General features: G+C 34.6%; 1 protein-coding gene across 1 annotated transcript; it reads left to right on the plus strand.

Moving 5' to 3' along the window:
* On the plus strand, positions 1-26,574 carry LOC129255782 (F-box/LRR-repeat protein 20-like). The gene is made up of 13 exons (XM_064096644.1): positions 1-58; positions 773-827; positions 4,589-4,663; positions 7,024-7,118; positions 8,430-8,594; positions 11,774-11,900; positions 16,131-16,205; positions 17,622-17,752; positions 18,302-18,362; positions 18,785-18,829; positions 19,349-19,405; positions 20,041-20,253; positions 21,161-26,574. Exons 1-13 carry the CDS (start codon positions 21-23, stop codon positions 21,266-21,268), a joined length of 1,245 nt encoding a protein of 414 aa, XP_063952714.1. The 5' UTR covers positions 1-20; the 3' UTR covers positions 21,269-26,574.

Consider the following 26,574-nt stretch of genomic DNA (forward strand, 5'->3'; position numbering starts at 1 on the left):
TTCGAACAGATGAAGAGGCTATGATTAATCAAAGGTTACCCAAAGAAGATATACTTAGGTAAGTTGACAAATATCTTTTTATAAATGTATCAAGTACTCAAACTTTAACACCCACTGCTTTTAGGGCTATTTATGAACTTAAACGAAGTTGTTTTCCACCAAATACAGTCATGTAATATATTCATGTGAACTTTGTGAAGGCATTGAAAATGATTGAATTGTGTCATAGGAATAGAAAAACATTTGTATAAAATATCTCTACCCATAAAGATAGCTCAAATACATTATAATATATTTGAATTTGGTGATAATTCCATGTCCAATAATAGACAGAGAGTAAATAGACAACGTTACCCCTTCTCCCCCATGTAATGAATAATACATTTATCAACTACATGGAAACCTCAGGTAAGGACACTTGTCAGTGATGTCTGCCGTGTCTGGATACCCCTAATCACCTCCAATCATGCTCAAAGATTTAGTCTTTTTATGTATATGATTATAACCAAACAACATAATACACATTTAAATCCTTTGAACTGGTTCAATGTCTAGATCCCTATCTGTGAAAGTCATACGAATGTCCATCATAATAATGTGCAATTAGCAATAATCCTGTACACTAATCTAACATCATGTTTAATGAGCAAATGAAGGTTATACCTTTTAAACTATGAATCAGATTGTGTTGAAAATCAGTATGATATCAGTAATTATCTTCTTTTATTTAACCATTGTTTTCTATTTCTTTTCTTTTTCCTTTCTTTCTCAGGATATTTTCATATCTTGATGTAGTCAGCCTGTGTAGATGTGCACAAGTATCAAAGGTAGGTTTTCTTAACATTCAACAAACACAAAATATACTCTCTATTGTGTGCTAATGATGTAATGTTATGTACATACCAAAAGATTTTTTTTGTTTTATCATATTTTCTTAGCCAAATAATGATAAACTGGGTCCATATCCTTAAAATCTAAATAGATCTAGCTAATTATAACCTAATTCATATTGTCGGTGCAAGAATGCCATTAGCAAAACATTTTCATGCACTGCGTTGGTGCAGAAATGCCCTTACACAATGCATGTGTGCTGCTAAGGGCGTTGTTGCTTGCATGCGGATGTGCACAAGAGTGGTGTTCAGGGCATTCTTACTCAGACACTATGAATTAGATCACAGTACACAACTGGCTTATTATGAAAGTTTGGTCTATACGATTAAGATGCTTGTCCTGAGGTTAGTCAGTGTATTTATTTTTATTACGATTGCAAGATAATAATCTGGGAAACTACAAGATGATTAATACATTTTAATCAATTTGAAATCACATGTAGAATTCTTAACCAAAAATTTGTCCTTGGATGGCTTATAAGATATTTCATAACAACGTATTATGCACCACTCTGAAATTTAAATAGGCAACCAATAGCTAACAGAGAAATGACTCTACCTGTATTGAGCCTCTTCATGTGGAATCAATAATTGAGCTTTAAATGCAGCACACATCAGAAGTATGGATCAAAAGATAGAAAAATCCTCCATGTAACATGTATGACACCCCCCCTGAAATATATTAGTGTGTGTTATAAGTGATTTACTTAAAAGTTTAAGATTTTGAATATGTCATATACTCACAATGTTAGACTTTCATATAATGGTTATCAGGCATCCTAAATTACTTTATGTAAGGTTATTTGGTTATTTGAGATCAACTTTAATGAAAAATAAAGATAGAAGATTTTATCTTTATATTGAAATTATTTAAACAAATACCTGTAAGTCCCCCCCCCCCTGCCAAAAATAAAGATTGAGGATTTTATCTTTATATTGAAATTATTTAATCAAATACCTGTAAGCCCCCCCCCCCCCTGCCAGAAAAGGAAAAGTAATCTAAACATCAAACGTTATTATGGTACTAGCTGCCCTCCTTGTTTTATACCTGCTACTCCTATTCTGTCATCTTCATATTTATCTCATCTCTCTTCTATCAGTATATTTGTCTATTCTCTTTCATTTGCTGTTCCATCTAGTTTCCCCTTCATTCTATCCCCTTTCACTATCAGTACCTGTTTCTTGTTTCCCACTCTTTTCCCACTCTCTTTTTGTGCTATACTGGCTACTCTTCTATATAGTTTTCCTTTCATACTATACTCTTTCATTATCAATACTTGTGTCTCATTTCTGTCTATTTTCTATTTTATAATCACCCATTCTTTTCTTGTGGTCTACTGGCTACTCTTCTATCTATCTAGTTTTCCCTTCATACTATCCTCTTTCACCATCAATATTAGTCTCTTGCTTTTATCCATCTCTTAATTATATTTGCCCATTCTTTTTCTTGTGGTCTACTGGCTACTCTTCTATCTAGTTTTCATTTTCATTTTATACTACTCACTTTCACTATCAGTACTTGTTTGACTTTTCTATATTCTTATATTCGCCCATTCATCTTCATGTGATCTGTGGACTGCTCTTTCATCCATAATTCTCTTGCATCCTTTCACATCCATACTTGTCTTGTATCTCTCTTCTCCTTTCCCTTACTTCTTTTACCTCCCTTCTGTTGATACTAAATACATGTAATACAGGTACATTTAGCAGTAACAGCGTGTGGACATCCATAGGTTCAGTCCGGGGGGGGGGGGGGGGGCACTCAAATTATTTTTTGATGGGGGTGTGCCTCACGAAACCCTGAAATGGGGGTCTAAGGAACTGACTAAAAGGGTGAAGTACAGGATCTTGGGAACTAAATACATGTATATACTGCACAGTGTGAAAACAGGGTCTATGGAACGGGATCGCGGCACTGGAGGTATAGCGCTGTGCATGCATGGAGCGGCTACTAGTTATATGTACTAGGGAGTTGCGAAGCGGTGCTCGCGCTTGACAATTTTGGCAGGGCTGAGGAACTGAGATGTCTCGTAACGGGGGTCTTGCGAGCGGGGCTGGGCGGCTTCTTAACTGAACTTTTGTCATTTAAAGTATCTAGAGAACTGAAAATAAGGTCTGAAAAGGGGGGTCATCAAAGTGGCACGTCCCCGTACCACCAATATATGTGAAGGCCCCCCCCCTCCGGGGGTTCAGTACAGTGTTTCTCTGCATCCTCTTCACCTTCTTTTCAATAATTGTCATCTGACTTTTATCCCCTCATCTACAGCATTACTCCTTTCAAAGTACTGAACATAAATCTCCTACTCATACCTTCTTGATCCTCCTACGCGGAATATTTAGTTGATGTGTGTAAGAGAGTGGTATTTCTGAGGCTTTCTATCTTTTGCTACTTCTGAATTTTACATGATTGATAATACTTGGAAATGGGGGATGCATTATGCTGCTCTACATGTGAAGTATACGATGCTTGTATAATATACCCTGCACCTGCATCGATTTGACCAAACAGAGAAGTGACTTTAGAATATTTTAATAGCCAAACAAGATAGAGTGATATCATCTCTAGAGTTTTGAGCTTGAAATAAAAAACCAAAAGGAATTTTTTTGTGTATTGACCTGCAATGTGAAGTAATCTACATATAGTTTATACCATATTCTATACGATATGGATGAGATTCTTAAACTGAAATCTAAGAGTATTCTACAAAATGTAACAAAGAAGTTCCCCCATCCCCCCCCCAAAAAAAAAAAAATGCTGGAAAGGTTTAATGTGACACTGTCAGCTGTAAATGCCCTCGCTGTACTACCTTGATTCATAATTCATTTGTTTTTAGAGTGGTGTATTTCTGCCTCCCTTTCAAATTCTTTTGAAAATAATAACCCTTGCAATTTTCATTTCATTTGTGAAAGATACTTGACTCTTAGTTTCAACATTTCTATTTTAAAGTTTTTATTTTTGTTGTCTTTATAGTTGTATTATCATTTTTGTCTTAGTACATAATACACGTGGTTTGTATAAATCTAGGTCAAGAATGATTATGCAACATAGAATGATTAATACAATGTTTTTAAGTGCTGCATACTATTGTCTTGGCTTTAGCATTGCTACCCTGAGAGGGTGCACAAGCACTCAAGGAATTCCTTGATCCTACTGGGTTCCCATTTGCTACACCTGGGTGGAGAGTGGCAAATATAGGTAAACATCTTACCAAGGACACAAGTCCTACAGTGGGATTGAACCATGGACCTTGTGGTTCTGGTTTATGTATTTTTAACCTACTGTATGTTCATGTACATCAGAACACCTATCCAACCAAGGAGGTGAAATTGGAGCATTCTTGATCCAACTTTAAAAGAAAAAAAACCTATATGTATCACATGGGTATTGGTTGTTTGGTTCGTGGTGAAAATATCATGTTCATTCAAAGTGGTGGGAATTTGCATACTGAAGTACCTGAAGTGGACTTTATATGTACTGCAATGTCCACGTGCTGCAAATTGGAAGTTTCGCTAGACCTGTCTCTAGACCCACTTGTTGTTTCAAGAGCCAATGATAGTCTGCTCTTTGATTTATCTTGATGTGACAATGTGAGCAAGAATCTGCCTGTAAAGCTGTGTTTGTTATTATGGTGAAGTTCATGTTCAATTTTTATTTCACCCTCATCTTAAATATTTTATTGATCTTTTTTATATTTCAGTACTGGAATCTCCTTGCCCTCGATGGCAGCAACTGGCAGAAAGTGGATTTATTTAACTTCCAAACAGATATAGAGGTAAGTCAATGGTATGTGTTCTCTGTTATGCCACAGTCGCAACAACTAAACAGACTCCAAATCGACCAAATCTCTGACATTGTTTCCAGTGGTATAGCTTAGGTTGGTTTGGAGCCGGGGGGGGGGGGGGGGGGCCAGGCGGCACTCAAATTATATATTGATGGGGTGTGCCTCACAGAACACTGAAATGAGTGTCTAAGGAACTGACTACAAGGGTAAAATACAGGGTCTTGCGAACTAAAGATATACTGGGCAGTGCAAAAAACGGTCTATTGAACAGGATCGCATTTCTGTATGTGAGTGCCCCCCCTTGCTTGATTTGAAGTTGGTTTCATTGGTGTGACTGTTGATTTGAAGATTTGAAATCATCTGGAACCTGTAACACAAAGCTTAGCATTCAGCATAGAACATCTTTTATAATTGATTGCATTGACTACAATGTACAATTAATTGTGAAAATCAGGCGTACGATTGATCACCAACCTTTGTGTTATGGGACCCTGGTGCTGGTACCCAGCTGTTGATATTGTTCCAAATATATCACTTTTTAGTTCCAAGAACAAAAGCTTCGTGATTTTCAGTCAAAATTAATGCATTTCTGCACATTATTTGTAACTAAGTCATACTTGACCTAAAAACTTCAGTATGATGCATGTCATCAAAGTGATGTAATTGTGGATACCCAACTAAGTTAATGTGTGCTCTAGACTGTAAAATATGTTTTACCTGCACACTTTGCTAAAATAGTGCAACAAAACCACAATGATGTCACAAGAGCAACTGTTGTTGAAACTGAGATACCACAGAAGTGCCCAAAAAAGTTGAAAATAATCCCCCATAAATTTATTATGGCTTGGCAACATGACTTACCTGCAACTTTGTAGAGGTGGTTTTCTGCAAATGACATAGGTGCTTCTAAGGATTTTTTTTAACTTGAGTGTCAATAATTTTGTTTCAATATACATGTATGTCAAGTCAGATGTTACGATGTGTATATTTCAGAGCGAACTTCTACTTTCAAATGTAATGGGATGTTGACAGAAGTATTTTTTCAGCCTCATTAGGTTGTAAATTCTCCCTACCCATTTTGGAGTTTTTATTGATATCTTTATGGAAGTAATGTTATGTTCAATAGCTTTACTAGTAGCCCATCACTTCCATAGCCTCAAATACAGTTTTGTTGTTGCAGGATGTACAGCGTAGTAAGTCTGTATTGATAGACGATTCAGTTACATATAAATAGATCTCCACCTGCAAGGCAATATATCATCAATGACATCTCATTATATACTTCTGTATTATGTCCAGCTTCAGTGCTTACACGCAATATTGATGTTTCCTTAATTTGAATATTTTTAGTGTTCTCTGAATTGATTATCTGTCCTGTTGTAATGTCTTGACATTATTATCTGTCTTGCCCTGTAAATGATTATGGTCTTAACATTTATTGGGAAATAGTTATATGCAGATATCAATGTAAATTTACAGTAACTTGTCTCTCTCTTAAATGATAAATAATGGCATAATTACACTCGGGAATTGTATGTCATTTATTTGGTAAAGAATAGACTGTCTAATTGTAGGAAAAAATATACAGTACATGTATATACTACAGTGTATTTCACTTTTGTAAGAGTATCAGATATAGTAATTACAAGCCATTCATGTCATTGATTCATGACAAATTTTAGCCATGAAAATTTCATTTTGCCTTGAGACAATGAAAATACTTGGCACTATTTCTGTTAAAACCCTGACATTGACAAGTAGTTTTAACGGCCGGGGGGGGGGGGGGGGGCAGTCAAAAGTATTGCTGTACACATGCGTGACCAAATTATTTCCAAACACCCCCTAAAAACAATTTTTTTCTCTGTATGCAAAATAACCCCTTAAACAAGTTTTTCGCGGGCTTTATTTACGCATTTTGGCCCCTAAACAAGTTGTCGCCAGTATATGAACCCGAGGAAAAAGCTTGGGGAAAAAACATAGTAGTACCCTAAACACGTTTGGCTAGTCTTATAAAAAAAGCTTTTGAAAAAAAACATACCCTAAATACGTTTGACCCCGCAATTGACCATTGACCAGTCTTTCAAAACCACCCTCTTTCTTGAAGATCAGGGTTTTTGATACCCTTAACAAATGCACGTGCGGCCCTCGTCCAAAAACTGGAAAAACACCCCTTTGAACACCTCTTTTGGGTCATGCGTGTACAGCAATATATTTGAATGCCCCCCCCCCCCCCCGCGGGCTTAACGGCATCCTTCCTTGGAAACACACACATAAGTATGCAGTCTAATTATAGATAGTGTTCTATGAGCTTGTTCACTGAACATATTATTTTGATAATTTTGAATTTTCAGGGGCCAGTTGTGGAGCACATATCAAAGCGATGTGGAGGCTTTCTCAAGAACCTTAGTTTACATGGATGCAAGAGTGTTACTGATGATGCCTTGAAGTAGGTCCTTTATATGCTTTTGTTTTCTATTGATAATGTTGATGAAAGCTAGGTTTGTTATATTATTTTCATTGTCAAGTGCAGAAATAATACTATATGTAAGCTTTCCAGCTAGCTGATTAAGTCCATTCTGTAGGATGATATAGATAATCATAATTATATTCAATTCAGTAATTTAGTAATTAATACAATTTAATGCATCATACATGTACATTAGCATGCATGCACAAGTGCCTCGAATTCATCATGATGTTAAAGGGGTACTCCCTGCTGAAAATAATTATTTCTAAATAAATAGAATAAAATTCACCAAGCAAAGTGCTGAAAATTTCACCAAAATCTGATAACAATGTACAAAGTTATTTAAGCAATATTTTGTGAAAACGGTTTAATGCACATTATGAATATTCATAAGGTGGACTGATAATGTCACATCTCCACTTTCCTTTTTCTTTTGTTATTATATGAAATCATTGTTATATCAATTTTCATACATGTATGTATGATATGTCTCCCTGTATGTAAGTTACAGTATCCAATGTCTCTTGCATTAAATCAGATATCAATTGAGTTCTTTTTAGTTCTTGTAAATTATAATAACAAATAAACATAAATAATTTCTGATAATAAAATACCAAAAAACATGTAGGGATATGACATCATCAGTTTGCTCATTGAATATTAATGATAACATGCACAGAACTGTTTCACTAAATAATGCAAATATTTGAAGTGTCATAACTTTGTTTAATTGCTTGTCTGATTTTGATGAAATTTTCAGTGTTGTGTTTGTCTGATTTTTCATTATCTATTAAAATCATATTAGTTTCAGCCTGATTCTAATAAAAACTGATATTGTCTACAATAAAAGTATTCATTTGGAAATAGTGTACATAATGATGTATTAAATAATTTTAAATTTTCTAAGAGAAAACAGTATTTTGTTTGATTTAAATCACATGACACAAGGGTGCTTAAAAAATCTATAACTGTGTTATTCTTTGATTTATTTTCGCTGAATTCTCTTACATGTATATCTTTCTCTCATTTTTTGCCTTCATTAAAACCAACTTGACATCATGTGGAATTTCCCCTTTAAATATAAAAAGTCTTGATAATGCGCATGGAACTTGTGGAATTTAGATCAGGATTTAGCAAAAGACATGATTGCTACTGACAACCAATGAATTTTGTTTAAAGTAGATAACAATGAAAAAAAAAATTCTTAGATATCGCAACTGGTACCTGCAAACTAAATATTGTATTTTTCTAATTTTGACAATTTTCTTCAATCCCTCATTGTTTTTTTAGCACATTTGCAGATAACTGCAGGAATATAGAGGTACTGAATTTAGAAGACTGTAAACGAATTACAGATCATACAGCGCAGAGTCTAAGCAGATTTAGCAAGAAACTTAGCCAGTTGAATATGGTATCCTGTACAGCAATCACAGACAATGCGCTAAAGTATCTCAGGTATGAGCTTCTAAATTATGTTTTGGAAGGAATCTTTACCCCCATTAAATTACATGGTAAGATTTGCCTTTGGCTTTTAAAATATTTTTTAAGGGCTGATAATTAGTTTTCCTGTGTCTCAATTGTGATATTTGCCTTCAGTTCATCATATTCTTGGCTAGGGGGCCCCGTGCATTAGTATGATTTACTGAAATATTTTTCAAAGCTCCACAAAAGAAAAATCCTAAACTTGAACCAAGTAATAAGGTGTTGAGACAGATTGGAAATATTTGATTGAAGAGATCAAGCATCTCTGTCTCCTTTTATGGTTTGTGTGTAATAGGGTGAATATCTCATTTGGTATGGTAGTTACTGAATATGAAAGGTCAAAGATACACAATGTTTTTATTATATTTAGAATGAAAAATAAAAAGAGATATCAATTCATAAATTCACTTGGATGTTTAACTGTATGATTGTGGCTTTTGTTGAGTTATTGCCCCTTGAAATAGATTCATATTGAAGATTAAATTAATAATCAATTAACTTGTTCAGCAAGACATTGACCATATGCCACCACCCCCCCCCCCCCCCGGAATGTTTAAAATTGCACACACGGGGGCAAAGGGCAAGTTGCTCTCAAATGTGAAAGAAACATCATCCTTAATAGTTGCAAAAGATCTGTAAATTTTACAATATAGTTTTAGATGAAGAAAAGTAGGAAAAAATATCCCCATACCGACCCCCCCCCCCATGTAATTATCAAATCTTGAAGGTGCCGATTCTCATTTCTCTAATCTACAAGTATGTGTATTAGATAATGTAAATGATGATTATGTTAACCAAAGTAATCAATTCAGTACTTATTTTTCTTTTGTCAAATGTTTTTTAAAGCTTTTATTGTTTCCAATCACATTTATTCTTAATTTTCACCTATTTCTGTATCAATTCAATTTTTTGGTTGTATTATTTGTATCTTACATGTAAAAAAAATCAGCCAATTTATCTGGATATCAGGATGTCGACTTTTGCTTTAAATGTTGTACAATTTCACAAATGGAGTTTTCGAATCACATTTCAATATATAGTTAATGCGAGTAAGGAACCACAGTGCCCGGGGACGCAGACTGGGTGCGCGGGGCATCAAAATGCCATTACCAAGTTATTGGATGGGAGCCAAAGAGTACATGTACATGCCTGATTAAAGGCATGGGTACTCGGGTGTATTGCATATCAGACAGACATCATATGTACACATATTGTAATTTGTTAATGTGTCAAGCGCATTTGTTGCGTCCTACATCCATTTGGCCGGGATTCCGGTTTTGAGAGTGGTTTTGCTTCCTCAAGGTCACTAACATTGACTGTTATGGAGTCAGTGGGCTAATATGAGTACAGTATGACCCGATTGTGACCTTAAAAAGGGCACATGTCCTTTTGAAGCTATAAAGCTAGTACTGTATAGCTTGCACTGTTACACTCAAATATTGATAGCGCTTTGTCAAACGAGTCTGCACCATTCAACAACAAAAATAAATGAATTATAAAGAACTGTTGTAATGCTACAAGACATGTAAGTCTTTATGAATGAATGCATCAATCAATCAAATATAGCCAGCAATTTTTTAGAGAGATATTTTATGTTTCATCTTCTAAATGAGGTTATGAATGAAACTAGGTTTATTTTTTTTATTGAAGCTTTTATTCACTGAACATATTAATATGCCATAAAATGTAAACTTCTCTTTGATGGGGAAAGGTGTTAGAAAGGTATTTAGTTTTGGTCCTCATTGTTCACATTGTTTCATGATTGATCATTGTGCCATGTTTTATGACAGCCTAATGCTTTTAATTGCAATCACAATGAAACAGACTCCAAGAATATAAAAGTTATTTTAATCAACACCTGTAGATGGCAAATAGTACATTGTAAAAATACACCAATGAAAGGATCAGCTCAGATGTATTCAAATAAGTACTCACATTGGAATAGAGAGCAGGATTTATTTGAAGATCATGATGATTATAACAATGTGGGTGGTGGTGGTGGTGGTGATGATGATGATGATGATGATGTTGATGATGATCTTAAGGCCAACACGCTATTATGTCTACCAAACCAATCTTCTAGTCAGTTCTTTTATTTTATTTACAAATCTTTTTTTAAAGTATTAATTAACGAAGAAAACAATTGGAAGCTTTTTGGCTTGAACATGCAATTAGCATAGAGCACTCTTTTATCTGTCATATACATCCACAAGTCCATAGAGATGCAATAAAATGATAAAGATATATATATATATATATATAAAGAGATAATAGGAAATGTAATAACATTTATTTTCAAGTTTGGGGCTAACTAAGAATTTACAATTTTCTCATAACAGCATGTCATACCACTATTATACAAGTCTCTCAAGCATGGTTTCACGTTTAAATTGCCATGTAAGACCCTGTTTGCTCAGCTAAACAAACACTGAAATTATTAGCACGGAACTATAATTCATTAATGACAGGCCATATCGTTACTATAAAGTATCAGGAAAGGGTCTTACTATTTAAAAGAAAAAACATGTCATCTTTGGAGGAAAGGAAAAACTTGAATTGCTTTGTCAGTATACTGCATACAATACATTGGACTAGTAAAATAATTGTTTTGTATCCATTAGTAAGCTTTTAAAATTATGGTAGTCATAATTATAAGACTAATTGACTTCACTTTCATATTGTGTAAATTGTAGTGCATGTATTTGAGCTCTTGGTGCAGTAGATGCTATTATATTGTCCCAGCAGATACTTACTGTGGACTTTGATATTGAAAGTAGGAGAGAAATGCATTGAAATCTAATTCTTGATTCAATACTTCACAGTTTACTTTGTTTTTATCATGTTGTAGAACTCAAGTAAAAATACTGCTTGTTCAGATGACTCTATTACATGTAATTATTATTTTCATCATTCCCAGTTGAATATAAACAATAATTTTTGTTTAGTGTTTCATAAGCCCCTTTATTTGGCAACCACATGACCCTAGGTGGGATTGGATGTTATTTCAGTATCCCCATTTCTCTCACTGATATATTTCCAAATTCAAGTTGATGAGTTCACCAAATCAATATCATTATTTTCAAATATTCAAACAAATTACCTCTTTTGAACTTTGTTGATAATAAATTATTTTTCCCTTCCTTCCTTTGTAGTGACGGTTGCCATGTTCTAAGTCATCTCAATATTTCATGGTGTGACCAAATTAGTGACAATGGTATTGAAGCTCTGGTCAGAGGTTGTTCTAACATTAAGGTTCTAATCCTCAAAGGATGTCATATGGTAAGTTCATTCAGTATGAAACATTATGTGGATTCTTGGTGACACAGCATTTGCTCCTGCGACAATTGCTCTTGGCTTTATTTCGTCTAAGGTATAGGGTTAGCAAGGCTCCACACTAACTTTTTTTTCTTGTTGGCCCGATCGGTCCATCAAAATCATCAATTATCATATTCTTGGTGGCTCGCAAAGCAAATTTGGTGGCCCCAAAACAAGAGAAAACATTACAATTTATCAAAACTTTGGAAGCCCGACCGGGCCACCATGTGTTGGCTTTTACAGAATTTTGGTGGCTTGACTCTCATTTTTGGTTGCCCCGGGCCACTGCTAATGTCGAACTCTGGGGTTAGGGTTGCAATAGGGTTTTATTTTAGGTTTAGGTTTAGGATAGAGTATAGTGTTAAATCCAGGGTTGAAGTTGCGATTCCATTAGTGTGTGGATGTCATAGTGAAGCACTTGTCGCCAGAGCAGATGTCATGGAACTGAATTTTTAAAATGTAACATACAAGTTGTATTTAGCACTGTGCATCAATAGGAGTCATCTTGCATTTTGATGGCACAGAACCTTTGAGAGGAAAGTCCATCAAGTTTGCTACATTCCGACCTCTCTTATCTAGCCTCCCCTTATCCGGATCTTTCTATTATCCGGACGCACACTTGCCGAGATTTTTTTTCAATATAGTATGTGGGAAAATGAGCTTTCAATCTTAAATCTAAATTCCTATGCAAACTCACTTTGATTACATACATTTTCCAATATAGTCTTCCTACAACCACATTATTTTTTATGAAAATATCTTGCCCAAATCACCGAAAGAACTTAAACAGGATAATTTTCCAGTAAATCAGTGTGCAGTGCAGGGTGCTACATAACTTTTTAGATGAACTTGCCCTGTTGGGCAAGTAAATTTTTAAATAGTTGGAATATACTTGCCCGAAAATCTATTTCACTTTCCGAAAAAATCCTTGAAAATAGGTTTTACTTCTTCAAAAGAAAATATTATGGTTTTAGAAACCGTTTACCTTTTTTACTCTCTTTTGACATGAACTGATGTACCTTGTTCTTGCATTTTTTTTACAAAGTGATTTTATCTTGCCCGCCATGACCAAATTTAGGGTCGGTATATCATATCAACCCTAATTTTGGTAATTCTACTGTGAGAATTTTGCTTGCCCAATTCGGGCAAGTAGTTTTGGTCTTTACTTCAAAACACTTGCCCGACTATAACTTTTACTTGCCCCGGGCAATCGGGCAAGTGCTTATGTAGCACCCTGGTGCAGTGCAACAATTTTATTACGTTTTTTTTTTTCGGGAAAAAACAACACATGTCTCGCTAGCTAGCGCTAGGCCTCAATACGGACAATGCCATCTATCATGTTTGTATACAGTCAGTATAACAATTGCTGACTTTGCGAAGCCGCGATGATCCAATTTTCAAACTTAGTTTCATTGAGTCATTCTCTTTCTTTGAGGTATGATCGATGTGTATGTCAATCAGTTCAGCAGGTAAATTATCCAAGAGTTTTGGCAACCAATCAGTTTCATTTCTGTTAAAAAACTAACTTGAAAAAAGCCTATAATTTACACTGGTAGTGCAGTGAAAACTGTATGCCCACTACAATAGATTATGTGTAGCTACCATTGGGGAGGCAGCTGTGTGTATTTAATATTGGGTCTCCCAGATTCGGATAAATCCCTTATCTGGATTGGTGCTGGTCTCATCGTGTCCGAGCTCGGACTGCACTAGTAAATCAGTTTGTTTTCACTTTTGAAGGGAATGTCATCCCAGACAATAAGTTTGCATTCTTTTAATGAAAGTGTTCATGAAATTGTGAATTATGATTCAAAATAGGTATCAGACTTATGATATTGTTTGAGACCTTTTAAAAGAAAGTTTATGTAACTTTGAATTATGCAAATCGCTCTAACCTTTTTTTTTTTGGTTAAGCTTTTCGTTGTTTTTTTCATCTGTATATTTCTTCATATTGTCATACATGTATATCCGGTATCTTACAATATATTAAATGCATAGTATAATTACATCTACCAGTCTTTTATAGTTTAATGTTTGTGAGAACCAGTGTGAAGGTACTACTACTGTATTGATCTGAGTGGGCAGAGACATGTATCATTCATAACACAGTATTTGGAATTTCAGATTGAAGTAACCTTTTGAAAAATGCATTTGTGCCATATATGCAACATTTCATCATATTTGTCTCAAACTCTCTGTCTAGTTAAACCCATGGTATCATAAGCATACATTGTACATGAACCTTCCATGAGTGAGAATAGCCAATGGCAATTCTGTTGATTTTTATTACATGTATGTAATTAACCATGATCATTACTAAAAGCTACTTGCATCATTTTATTTGAAAATACTGTACATACTGAGTTGCTGATGAAATTCATATTTCATAAAGGTATTATTCTGACTTTGAAAACAATTCTATAAATTTGCTTTTTTTGGGGGGGTGGATTTTTTTCTCCAAAGACTCTATCAAGGTTTTCACAAACAGGTTTAAACATAAACAGTGATAGGTTTGGCAGTTGAAGTAACATTTTTAGAAATAGGCCCTACAGGTTTAACAAAATCATGAGCGATGAGTTATATATTTTTCGCCATTCACAATTAGCAAAAGCGAAGAGTGCAATCCAGCAGAAAGTGGATGCTCCCTCTCCCCTAAACTCACCAGATTGGGTCTTTGCTAGTCCTGCTGATTTCTTTTTATTCAGAGAGCCACCGTGCTATGGAAACTTGAAAATGCATGATAGTCGTGCAATGAAAAATTAAAAACACATGCAGCATGAAATGGATAAAATTTTGAAAACATTTCAACCAATCAAATGACAGCATTATTTTTACGAGTTGTAACCATATTTTTCATAATAATATTGAACCATACATGTACAATCTCTCCAGAGAAACTTTTTGTATTTTAAGCTAATTTTAGATTTTTAAGACTATATCATGCTGTACTTTCAATCATTCCTTTAAGGTACTCTGATATGACACTCCTTATCTAAGTTACGAACTATCAGTTCTTCTAAAAAAAAGAATTTGTTTGTTCATGAATTCACTATGTAATGGTTGTATTACACTTTGGTTTGTGGTTTCATGTTCAGGTTTAACCTCTGTTATGCTCAAGAGAAGAGCCATTGGAGTGTTTCCTATTGAAAGCATCTTGCCAGTGGTTTTTACCCACAAATTTGCTCTAAGCCAATCAGATGCAAGGAATTCAGTAGCTTATAACAAATAGTGAAAATCACTGATAAGATGCTTTATGAAACACTCTCCTGGTTTAGAAACCCATGTCAAAGCATTTTCTTGGATCTCATCTCATGCATTAATGTAAAAAAATACTTTGATCAGAATTCAGTTCACTCAAGGTTCTTTGCACAGGCTTGGGGCTAGCATCTAGCCAGGGTCTAACAAAATATTGACAAGTCATTGACCCATTTGAATAAAGAAAAATAGAGAGGAGAGTCAGAGAGGGGGGGGGGTGGGAGACTTTGCAATTAGGAATTTAAATTTGTTGGCTACGTTCTTGTCTCTTGGGAAGTCTTTAATATATCTTGCTCTATTTCCATTTGTAATCAATAGAGTTTGCACATCATAACATCCGTATCTTATTGGGTTTTTTGTTAATTTTCTTTTCCCTGTTAATTGTCCAATTCATTTTCTCCATTTCATGTCTATGTAGGTGTATGTCTGCCTATCTGTCTGTATGTTATTCAGTCTCTGTCTGTGTGCATGTGTGTTTTTCTTTCTCTCTGTTATTCCATATGCCCATCTTTCACCTCCTTTCCCTTACATGTATATCCTAAAATTCCTTTTCCTCACTCTTTATCTTCCACGTTTCTTAATTTGAATCTTTCACCCACTTTGTAGTGAAGACAGCAAGCAAATAAAAATACCAATACATTTGAATTTCTTCACTTTGACATTCAGCGCACTGAGCAGACATCACATGGCGTCAATGCCCACTTTGCCCAGGTTGCGGACATCCCAATGCTCTGTTTTAATTAAAGCAAGAGACTCAATAAAAGTTTTAAGAAGGGGAAAACAGTTTTGAATTGGAAACAAGTATTTTCATCACGTAATATTCCGAAATTAAATAATTGAATAATAAAATTTAATGTGTCTCTGATATGTATAGGATTGTTTTTATTGATTTTGAATTATAAAATCTCTGATGATTTATCACTTTTTCTATTCCTTTTTCAGATAACCGATGAGGGTATCACACACATAGGCAACCATTGTAATAATCTAACCACACTAAATGTCCAAGGTTGTGTAGTAAGTATACATTTCAATTCATCAATATATATGTATATATATATATATACATGTATATATGTATATATGTATATATGTATATATATATATACATATGTATATATGTATATATATATGTTTATATATTGTTTATATCTTGTGAAAATGGTGCCGTCTCTCTTTTTGTTAAATTGAAATCTAATTAATTTGTTCTGTTTTAGTACCTTAATTTGATAGGAAAGTCATGAAATGTTGTACATGTACATCTTCAACTCTTTTATGAATAAAACTGAACTGAAGTGAGTATTTATCACTAGTCAAAGGTAATTGACTCCAGACCAATCAAGGTTTTTCAAATAGCATATCTTCAGTCAGTTTGGAGTTGGTTTTGTTTATGTTACCAAAACAATATTCCTTAATTTCTTCATTTTAAATGATGTGTCAGGCCTGCTGTGGCCTAGTCAGCCTGGATGGATGTTAATTTGTGAACATTCCAGTTCCTCTTTTGAACAAACACAGTTGAATTGTTATTAATGTATTCCTGTCCTCTCTACCTCATAAAGTATAGTGGAGCTGAAAGAGCTGTACATGTACATGTGGGAGAGTAGATGAAGCTAATATTAGAAACTATTATTGAACCCAGGGCTACTGGGGGAAACCCCCTGGTGAGAAAAAGGAATTCAATTCCTCTTGACATTGAGTCAACTCTTGGTTTGAGTTCAACAAATGCCACATCTACATTGTGAATAAGAAAATGGCTTTTGAACTGCTAAAATTTATATTGTACACATGTATTTATAAAAATATTGAACATGTATATGTGAGTATTTTATCTTTTTTGTTCTTTTTTACTGTTGATTGTTAGTTTTTGTTTTGAAGTATTACCAATGAGTCATACACTCCATACTGAACACTCTAGATTTTTTCCCTTATTTGTTTTTCAATGATTTTATATGAGTCATGACTTTTATGTTGTATAAAAGTGCTTTGTAACATAATGCTTAAAAACGTTTATTCTTGTTGCTTTAATATGGCCCCATGTAGAATACAACTAACACCTTTTTTCCTACTCTTTTTTTTTAATGCAATGATACCAAAACATCTATATTTTAGTAAGGTATCATGGCAAATATCATTTGTAATAGTATTTGTATTTTATGTTTTATATATTTCTATAGCATTTTTTCCAAAGGTTTGTATATACTGTAATTATTCAGTTTGAAATACATTTGTCCAAATGATCACAAAAGTTATGGTTTTTAACTTGTTTCTCAGTGTATCTAAAAAAATAAATTTTCTTTTCTCTCCTTATTTAATCTCTCTCCTTATCTGTCAATCATATTTCCCCTTCTCTCTCTCTTTCTTTCTCCCTCTTTCTCTCTGTTCCTCCATCTCACTCTATCTCCCTCTTACTCTCTTTTATTTAATTCCTCGCAGCTGATCAGTGATGATGGTATGGTTGTATTAGCCAAGGGCTGTAGAACGTTACAATCTCTCTGTGTATCCGGCTGTACTCATCTTACAGACAACACTCTCAGTGCATTTAGTCAATACTGTCCTAAGATCAAGTAAATACTTCCATTCATTATCTCAGTCAATATGTGTATTTTTCCAATAATTCATGAAAATTAGTTGATTAATCGTACAACTACATGTATGATATACTAGCATTCAAAATGAGATTAAAATGATAAAAATTTTGCTAGTTTTGTAGATCTTTGATAAACTAGTTGCCTTTTAGTGAAATTGCAGCATGTTTTGAATAACTTCCTACCTATTGGTTTTAATGTTTGGATTAAAGCTGTTTTTATAATTTTATGGAAAGGCTAAGTGACACACAATAAAGTTAGTACTGACCATTACAGTGATATTTGTTTACATGTATGAAAGTCTGATAAATGCACAAGTATGCACTTTAGATTATTTAGTTATGTATTATCTGATTTGATTGAATGATTGTAAGTAATGTCATATTTTATTAATTGGTAATTCATATGTAGTATGCTTTTTCATTTTGTATATGTATAAAGTGCACTTTAACTTTGCAATATTGGTCTTAAACGCTATTCAAATATCAATATTATTATATTCACATATGTTTTGCTCTCTTACTTCAGAACATTAGAAGTGTCAGGTTGTTCACAATTCACAGACAACGGTTTCCAAGCCCTAGCAAGAGTAAGTATGGGGTTTGATTGAACAGCAATGAAATTTTAATATCTTAATGAAATTCCATTATATAAATTATCAGAATTTTGCAGTTGTGTTTAAAACGTTGGTACAGATGAATTTTATTTTTATATAAAAAACAACTCTATTAAGGAGTTTTATGTTCGATTAACACAAACTACCAGACAAGACACATAAAGAATGAAAGAAAAGTATAACAAATCTTAACTACACTGTACAAGTAATTTTTGCAAAAGCAGCTTTCTCTGTCTTTTGATATTCTTTTACATTTTTGTGAAAGTTTTAAAGAAAATTGAAATAATTATGTGGAAAGAAAATGCTTTTGCCTTGCTCTTTTTTATATGTTTTTGTTTTAACTTTAAATGATTAAATAATACTAAAAAATTTACATATTTTATTTTCTTATACAGACATGTTCCGAACTAGAAAGAATGGATCTAGAAGAATGTGTTCTTGTAAGTGAATTATTTTCTGTTTGTGCAATTGCATTGTGTCATCAAAAGTGGTGTTTATACCAATAAACATCAGACTATTACTAATGTTAAAAGAAAACATGAATAGATCAGTTTAACCGCAATGACTGATTATTTCCTGTTTTTTAATTTTTGTAATAGGTTTTGTCTGAGTAAATAAAAATGAAGTTCAACTTGTCCATAAAGACCATCAAATGAAGACAAAAAAGTTGTATTTTTAAGCAAGTGATGTTGTCAAAAGGATCCTTTAATACATGTTTCAATGGGGGAATTTATATTGCGCCATGAAAATGAAAAGAATGAGGGTACCAATTTGTGATCTTTATAGCTAGGTGGTCCTAAAACGGGTTTGACTATTCTTATTGATATTGATTTGATTATTAACATCTTTTTATCCTGTAGATTGGCCATAATTGGCCTTTAGAAAAATTGAATACTGGATCAATATGATGTATACTATTTGAAATTTACTTTTGATCATCTCTCTATTTTTGTCTATAGATTACAGACACTGCTTTAAGTTATCTAGCTTTAGGATGTCCCATGCTGCAGAAGCTGGTAAGTTTCTTTTTGATAACACACTCACATTGATGATATTGCATAGACAGTATTATTTTCCCAATTACACTAACAATTGTGCTTCAGGATTGGTCAAAAGTTAATCATGTAATAAATTGTAGCTTCCCTATCATCAGTCAGCGCTTGTGGCGATGGAACTTTTGTATTTTTTAGGTTTCTTCTGTTGCCCGTGGAGCGATTACACTCTCTCAATTATTTTGACTGCACAAAGTGCATTACCACTCATTCTTTATGTTGCATTTTTCTTCATCACATGCTGTAAGGGCAAAATTTCCTTTTTAATGTCACAATTACCTTGTGCATGCAAGAACTAGACGTGCACGGGCAGTTAAAATATGCACTAGCAGTAAAACAAGCAATGACTCATACATTTTCAAAGGAAACTTTGATTGTGTGCCATGTTCTTTCTCTTTGAGAAGTTATCTGTTTATTCATATATAATGAATCTTTCCAGTGATAATCATCCCACTGCTTTCATTTATTATGCAAAAGTCATACCAATCTGAGCAATGGACATAACGCAATAGTTTGATCAAGCTTGCATCAATTTTATTGGAGTTACTGTTGAAATCAGACATTTAAAAATCACTAAACCTTTTTCTTCCTCCTACCAGACATTATCCCATTGTGAGCTGATCACGGATGAGGGCATTCGTCATATCGGTACTAGCGGCTGTTCTACGGAACACCTCCAGGTCATTGAGCTGGACAACTGTCCCCTCATCACAGACTCTTCACTAGAACACTTGATGGGTTGCCAGGGGTTACAGCGGATAGAGCTCTATGATTGTCAACTCATCACAAGGGCTGGTATCAGGAGACTGAGGGTACGTCATCATTATTGTTTCATCTCTCGAATGCTCAGTAAAGGAAGGAAAATCCATATTTTATTATTAAAAATAGAACCAGGAAGAGATATCCTCCAAAAATTCATTTTGCCCAGTTAATTGTGGGCTCGGCAGCCAGTGTGCAGTGCCAGATCGATGAGGCTCTATCCATTAATTGTTGAATGCCAATCAGGGTAGCAGCAACTCCCATCTTTAACGTCTGACGTGGCCGGGGTCTGACCTCCCGGTAGTGAGACTGACGCTCTACCAACTGAGCCAACACACCGGTCATTAGAAGAGTTATTATTAGTTAACATTATACAAATGCTGCATGGCTCTGAGTGCAGGGGTAGATCCAGCCAAAGCAGATTATTGAAATCAAACAATACAGCCCTTGAAGTGGTGTCATCTCCAACACGGCTTGATCCGTCTCTTGAGAGAATTGGGTCAAATTAGCACACGCAATAGTGATTGTCTGAAAGGCCATTACACACTGCACTTTGGAGGACAATTCTGAAGTTATCATATGTGTTATTTTGAACCAATGCTTGCAGTAGAGCCACGCATTATTTTGAATAAAATAAGATATATGGATTGTTGTTGTACGATAAATCAAGTAAATCTAGATAAAACATTAGTCTAGCTCCAGCATAGCAGCTTTGATCATGTCTCTCGAATACAGACACAGCAAAAACACATACTTTGAGACTTGAAGGCTTATCTTTTTTTAAGTGTGCATTGATTATATTCCATTGTCCACTTCAAAAGTTGTCAATGATTGACCTGCTGGTAAGCAATGGAAAGTGATTTACAGTGATTTACTACAGGAAAGTTGTCTGTTACTTCTCATACTCGTTCATTGCTTATTTTATTCAATATTATTTTATTTTGTTTATATCATTTGCAGACTCAGCTGCCCAACGTGAAGGTCCATGCCTACTTCGCCCCTGTCACACCTCCTCCATCGGTGGGCGGTGTCAGACCCCGGTACTGTAGATGTTGCATTATATTGTAGACTCCGGTACGGTGTGTCTGTTGAACATTTTAACCAGTGCAGTCTGTCACTGAACGCTTGACCAGTGCGTATCCTAGTCACCGATTGCTTGACCGTTCCTCAGACTACATTGAATGTAGACTACAGGACTGTCTGTTTGTTAAGCATTTAACCAGTGCAGTCTGTCACTGAACGTTTGACCAGTGCATATCCTAGCCACTGATTGCTCGACCGGTCCTCACTCACATGGGATGGAACATGAACAGTGCATGAACCATGGAGAGAGAGAAGCAATACTGCCCTCACAAGGTTTTGATGGGTCAGCCATACTGAAATGGAAGCTGTGAAGACTCTTTAGTGAAGGATCGGATATAGACCAAGATGACAGTCCCACTGATTGGTACTGTACAACCAAGCACAACTACAATTGGTACATCCTAATTGGATCGCAACCCAGTGACAGTGATAGAAAGGGAGAGTCTTGCTTTTTCCAAGAGATCTTCTAGATGCCTTTGGCCGCTTCATCCATTCACCAGAAGCCTGGTTACAGAATGGCATCAACAGTTAATATCTATTGCAGTTCTTGTTCTGTTGTACCCATTAATATAGCTTGTACCGTTGATTGTCTTATGGGGAATGGGTCATCTATTATGCTTTAATGTTGACAACATTAATGGCACTTTTGGTATCACTTGAGATTATTTATAAATGTTTGAAGGCCAGTTATGACATACGACTGAATTGAGCGTTAAACCTGTCATACATACATCCACATCTGCCCTTTCACTACACCTGTACATATTACACACATTGATCATTGATAATCATCAAAGCCCTTCGTGTGTATTCATTGACATCTCAGTACTGTCTATAAGGCAACTTCACATACCAAATATGATATTATAAACACTTCAATATAGCATATTGTTTGCACAACAAATGTTACACCATAACTTTTCTCACATGTTCATAAAAGGCACCATCTTGACCCGGTAGAGAGAGTCCAAACTGATATATTCACATTGCATTCAGGAATTTCTTGCAGAGGGCTGTTGAAATGTAATGAAGTGTAATGATTTAGCATTTCATACACATCCTATGGATTTAAAGAAATATTATCAGTTATGGAGAACCAGAACTTTCAGTAATGATCATACTTGCAGTAATGATCATACTTATAATGATTATACTTTTCATCTATAAAGTACTTATAAAAGTGTGATGTCATTTCATATAAGCAGTTTTGTCAACAAACAATGAAAACATGGAAACAATTCAAAACTTGGAAAACTTAAATTAATGGAAGGGTTATAGAAACAAAGTCCAAAAAGGCCAGGTAACAGACTGGTACTTAACTAGGATTAAAAAATTGTCCTCCTGGGGCCCATTTCAGACAGAGTTACAACTGTTGTAACTTTGCCATTATGACAACTACCATGGTAACCTTGATTTTGATTGGCTTTGGCTCCTGAGCCCTGTTGCCATGGTAGTTGCCATAAGGGCAAAGTTACAACAGTTGTAACCCTTTATGAAACGGGCCCCAGAATCTAGACTCTGTTCCATTTTTTAAAAACATTTTCAAACATATTTAATAACCAATTTTTCTTTTCTTTTTTTATAAAGAATGACTGTGAGTGGGTATCAAGAGAAAAAGAGTAATATTTTGTCAATTAGGGCTATGTTTCCTTTTTTCATGCCAAATCATAGTTTGTATTAACCCAGTAGTAATTGAATGGGACACTTCGTGGTAGAATGAGGATAATAATACGTATGTCTTGGAATGGACGCAAATCATGAAATCGTGAAATAGACGATAATCATGTTACACTACTAGTAATTAGGTCTGTATTGTTGATGGACATTTAATTACTGAATTTTACATTCATTTCATATTTGATGTATGTTGTTTTATCACTGCAATAATTCTCAGTTTGATAATATTCTTGTACGTTTGGGGCACATAGTTTATCCTAAAGCTGTAGCCATACACCTTACTAATACGTGTACCGGTCGGTATGTTGGCATTGCACATCATGTAATATGCACTTTTTTTTATAAAGCTCACCACATGTGTATGAAGAGTATCTTGACAGCTTTGGCATTGTAAAAAAAAAGCAGGCACTTTCATCAAGGATCCAGAATATCTTCAAGAAAAAAATTCTGATTGTTTGTTCTTCTGTAGTAATCGATAGTTGGAGGAGATATTCTTATCGGTCAAAACCCTGAATTGCAGAGATCAAGAGTATCTTCTTCATGGATTTGAAGAGAAAAATTTAAAATTTTGGTTTCTGGTGGGCTTAATTTGTGGATTTTCATTAGGAGCGATTGTTGCAAGAGCAAAGGTCATGGAACTGGTAGGATATCTTAAATAGCAGGTTTATATTCTAATTGGGTGGGTGTAAATGTTTTGTCAAAATCAACTATGTGTGCAAATGATGAGCAGCCTCCATCTTTCATATTGTTAATACCTTAAATTCTGGGACTGTTTTATTGAAAAAACGAGTATGGTAATCAATATGAAGCTGCTGAGCCGTGTTACCATGGTAGTTACCATAATAATCACAAGCCTTTTATGAAGAGAAAATACTGAAAGTACCGTTATTGAAACAGAGAACAATTTGATGTCAGATCTGGAATGTTCTTCAGATCATCAGCCTTTTATGAAATGAAGTTCTTGGTCCCGTAACACAAAGGTTAGAGATTAATCGTATGCTTGATTTTTATGATTGATTGTACATTGTAGTCAATGGAATCAATCATAGAAAAATGTTCTATGATCATTGCTAATCTTTGTGTCACGGGCCCCTTGTTTGATAAACAAATATAGAGATGTGTGAGGCATTGCCAACGTAATTCAATTCTTTAAAGTGTTAAAACTAAGTTGTTAGGTCATAAAATATAGATGAATTTTCCTAAGTCAGGTCTGTTTGGACCACAAGAGCCTGTTTGACTTTGGTGAAATATGACTCAGAAGATGCAAATAACAAATATTATGTCAGTTTTTCTGCTTGGTCCTGTCCGAAAAATTGCTTGGACTGTGGCAATTTCACTTGTGGACGGTTGACTTTTGCAGACTTCACTGTATTTTAGTGGATAATGCAATCGTAAATGAAAAGATTGTGAAAACTGATTGATGTGATGTGAATGTGCCATGGATGATATTGAAGCAAAGACTTTGTCAAAACTCTGATACATGTAGAGAATGCTGTTCATATCAGCTTAGACAATTAATAATAATAAATAATATAGGATTTATATAGCGCATGTATCCACCTTCTTAGGTGCTCAAGGTGAATAGATATGAACTGCGATTTATATTCTGTAGCGATAGCAGTTGACCCCTTGAAAACAAACAGGAGGATTTCCAACAACTGACCTTTTGTTAGCTATCACTTCATTTTCTTGTCCATTTGTGTATTTCTGCAATCAACTACTTGTATATATTATTCCAAAGCTAATTTATATTACATGAAGGTGTATGGAGAAAAAGGAACTTAGATAGGTATTTAATATGAAGATGTAATGATAATGGTGATGATGATGATGATAATGATGATAGTGATGATGATGATGCTGATGTTGGTGGTGATGATGATGTGATGATGATGCTGATGATGGTGGTGGTGATGATTTAGATACTTTTTAAAGATTAAGTACATGTATGTACTAGTACTACATCTGTTATCATGTTTTTCAACAAAAAGCTGTAATTACATTGTGAAAGGCGTATAACATTTCTTTTATTACTAAGTCACGGATAGCTATATCCTAAAATTGAGACAGAATCAGAAAGATTGTTGGATGTGACTGGCCGCTTTGTTGGGTGGTGATTCATTGTATGGTGTCTAGAATTTTGAAAGAAGTCTTTGGGCAAAAACTAGCTGTAGTTTTATATTGATGTGAGCACAGATGTAAAATACTCACCTTTCAGTGAACTCTTATGCATTTTATTTTAGTTTAAACACTTATCTTGATGGTGTAGATTCCCCTTGTCCATCATAACCTTGCTTGATAGTTTTTATCAAAATATTCCATGGATCCTTTGCAGATCTGCACATGGTTGGAATACTCCACAGGAAGCGGAGAGTGTGTATTCTCACTGTACATCACAACATTTGTTGGTACTTTTTATCAAGAGTTTCCATAGATCTACAGATCTGTGCATGGTTGGTATACTCCACATGAAGTGCGGAGTGTCCACTGTTATGTGGTAATTGAATCCAATTACTTGGATAAATGGGATTGAAAAGGAAGGTTTAAGCCTATCTTTAGTTTTGATAAATCCATCCAAGAGTTTGTATCACTATTCCACTTCATTTCTTGATTATATAAAGCATGTGCCCCAAAATATTTTGTATTTACTGATTTAGATCAGATTTCAATTCCATCGGTACTCAATGAAAATAGGATATCTGCTTTTTTTTGTGTGTTTATATAAAACACCTTCTCAAGCATGGAATGGACTGAAGATTTTATGATGTAAGCGTTGTCAGTAGCTTTCTATTATCAAATTACCAAATATGTCAAATATGTGCTCAAATTACCATTTTGAATAAAAATAAAAACATTTACGAGATGAGAGAGGGTGCTAGATTAAAACTGATATCCTAACCGGAAAGACTGCCAGAGTTAGGTTCTAATTAATAGGTATAGAGTACATTTAGTGACTAGTCTGACTACCATGCTTTTGTAATATTGTAATGTTCAATGACACTCTATTATAGTTCACATTACTGACCCTTTAACCAAAGCTAAGGACAGGCTTTAATGTGCTAATGGTATTTGAGAACAATGGACCGTGTATATTACCTGGTGGGTGTTTCATAAAGCTGTTCGTAAGATACAAATGACTTTACGCACGACTGGTGATTCTTTCTTGTGCTAAATGGCATATTCATTGGCGATGGTTAAGCACGTAAGAAAGGTTCACCAGTCGTGCGTAAAGTTGCTCTTAACTTACGAGCAGCTTGATGAAATGGCCCCCTGGTACCAAGTGTCAGCCTTGACAATGTAATTAACACCTCATATGAAGTAATATACATAATGTGGAAGTGATTTCTTAAAATGAATGGATTTCAGGATGTATAATGACCATATTTTCCGGTTGCTGTATGAGGTGGTATGAAAAAAAAAAAAACACCAAGCTAGAAGTTATTGTTTGTAGGTTTCTCTTCATAGACTGCAGGCATGATCATTGACAAGCACATATATATATCATATGTACCATGCATACCATGTCTTGGTGCCTTATATACACTATCAAATTTGCATTTGCTTCTTCATAATTATGTTGGATGAAACATGGTCAAATCAACTGTAGCATGGAA

The sequence above is a fragment of the Lytechinus pictus genome, chromosome 3 (assembly GCF_037042905.1).
Source record: "Lytechinus pictus isolate F3 Inbred chromosome 3, Lp3.0, whole genome shotgun sequence".
Lineage (NCBI taxonomy): Eukaryota > Metazoa > Echinodermata > Echinoidea > Temnopleuroida > Toxopneustidae > Lytechinus > Lytechinus pictus.

Excerpts from the sequence above, each read along its gene's own strand:
- LOC129255782 (XM_064096644.1), top strand. The coding sequence starts at position 21 with ATGATTAATCAAAGGTTACCCAAAGAAGATATACTTAG. Across the intron at positions 4,664-7,023 it reads ACTTCCAAACAGATATAGAG|GGGCCAGTTGTGGAGCACAT; the intron begins GTAAGTCAATGG and ends TTGAATTTTCAG. Across the intron at positions 16,206-17,621 it reads TAAATGTCCAAGGTTGTGTA|CTGATCAGTGATGATGGTAT; the intron begins GTAAGTATACAT and ends AATTCCTCGCAG.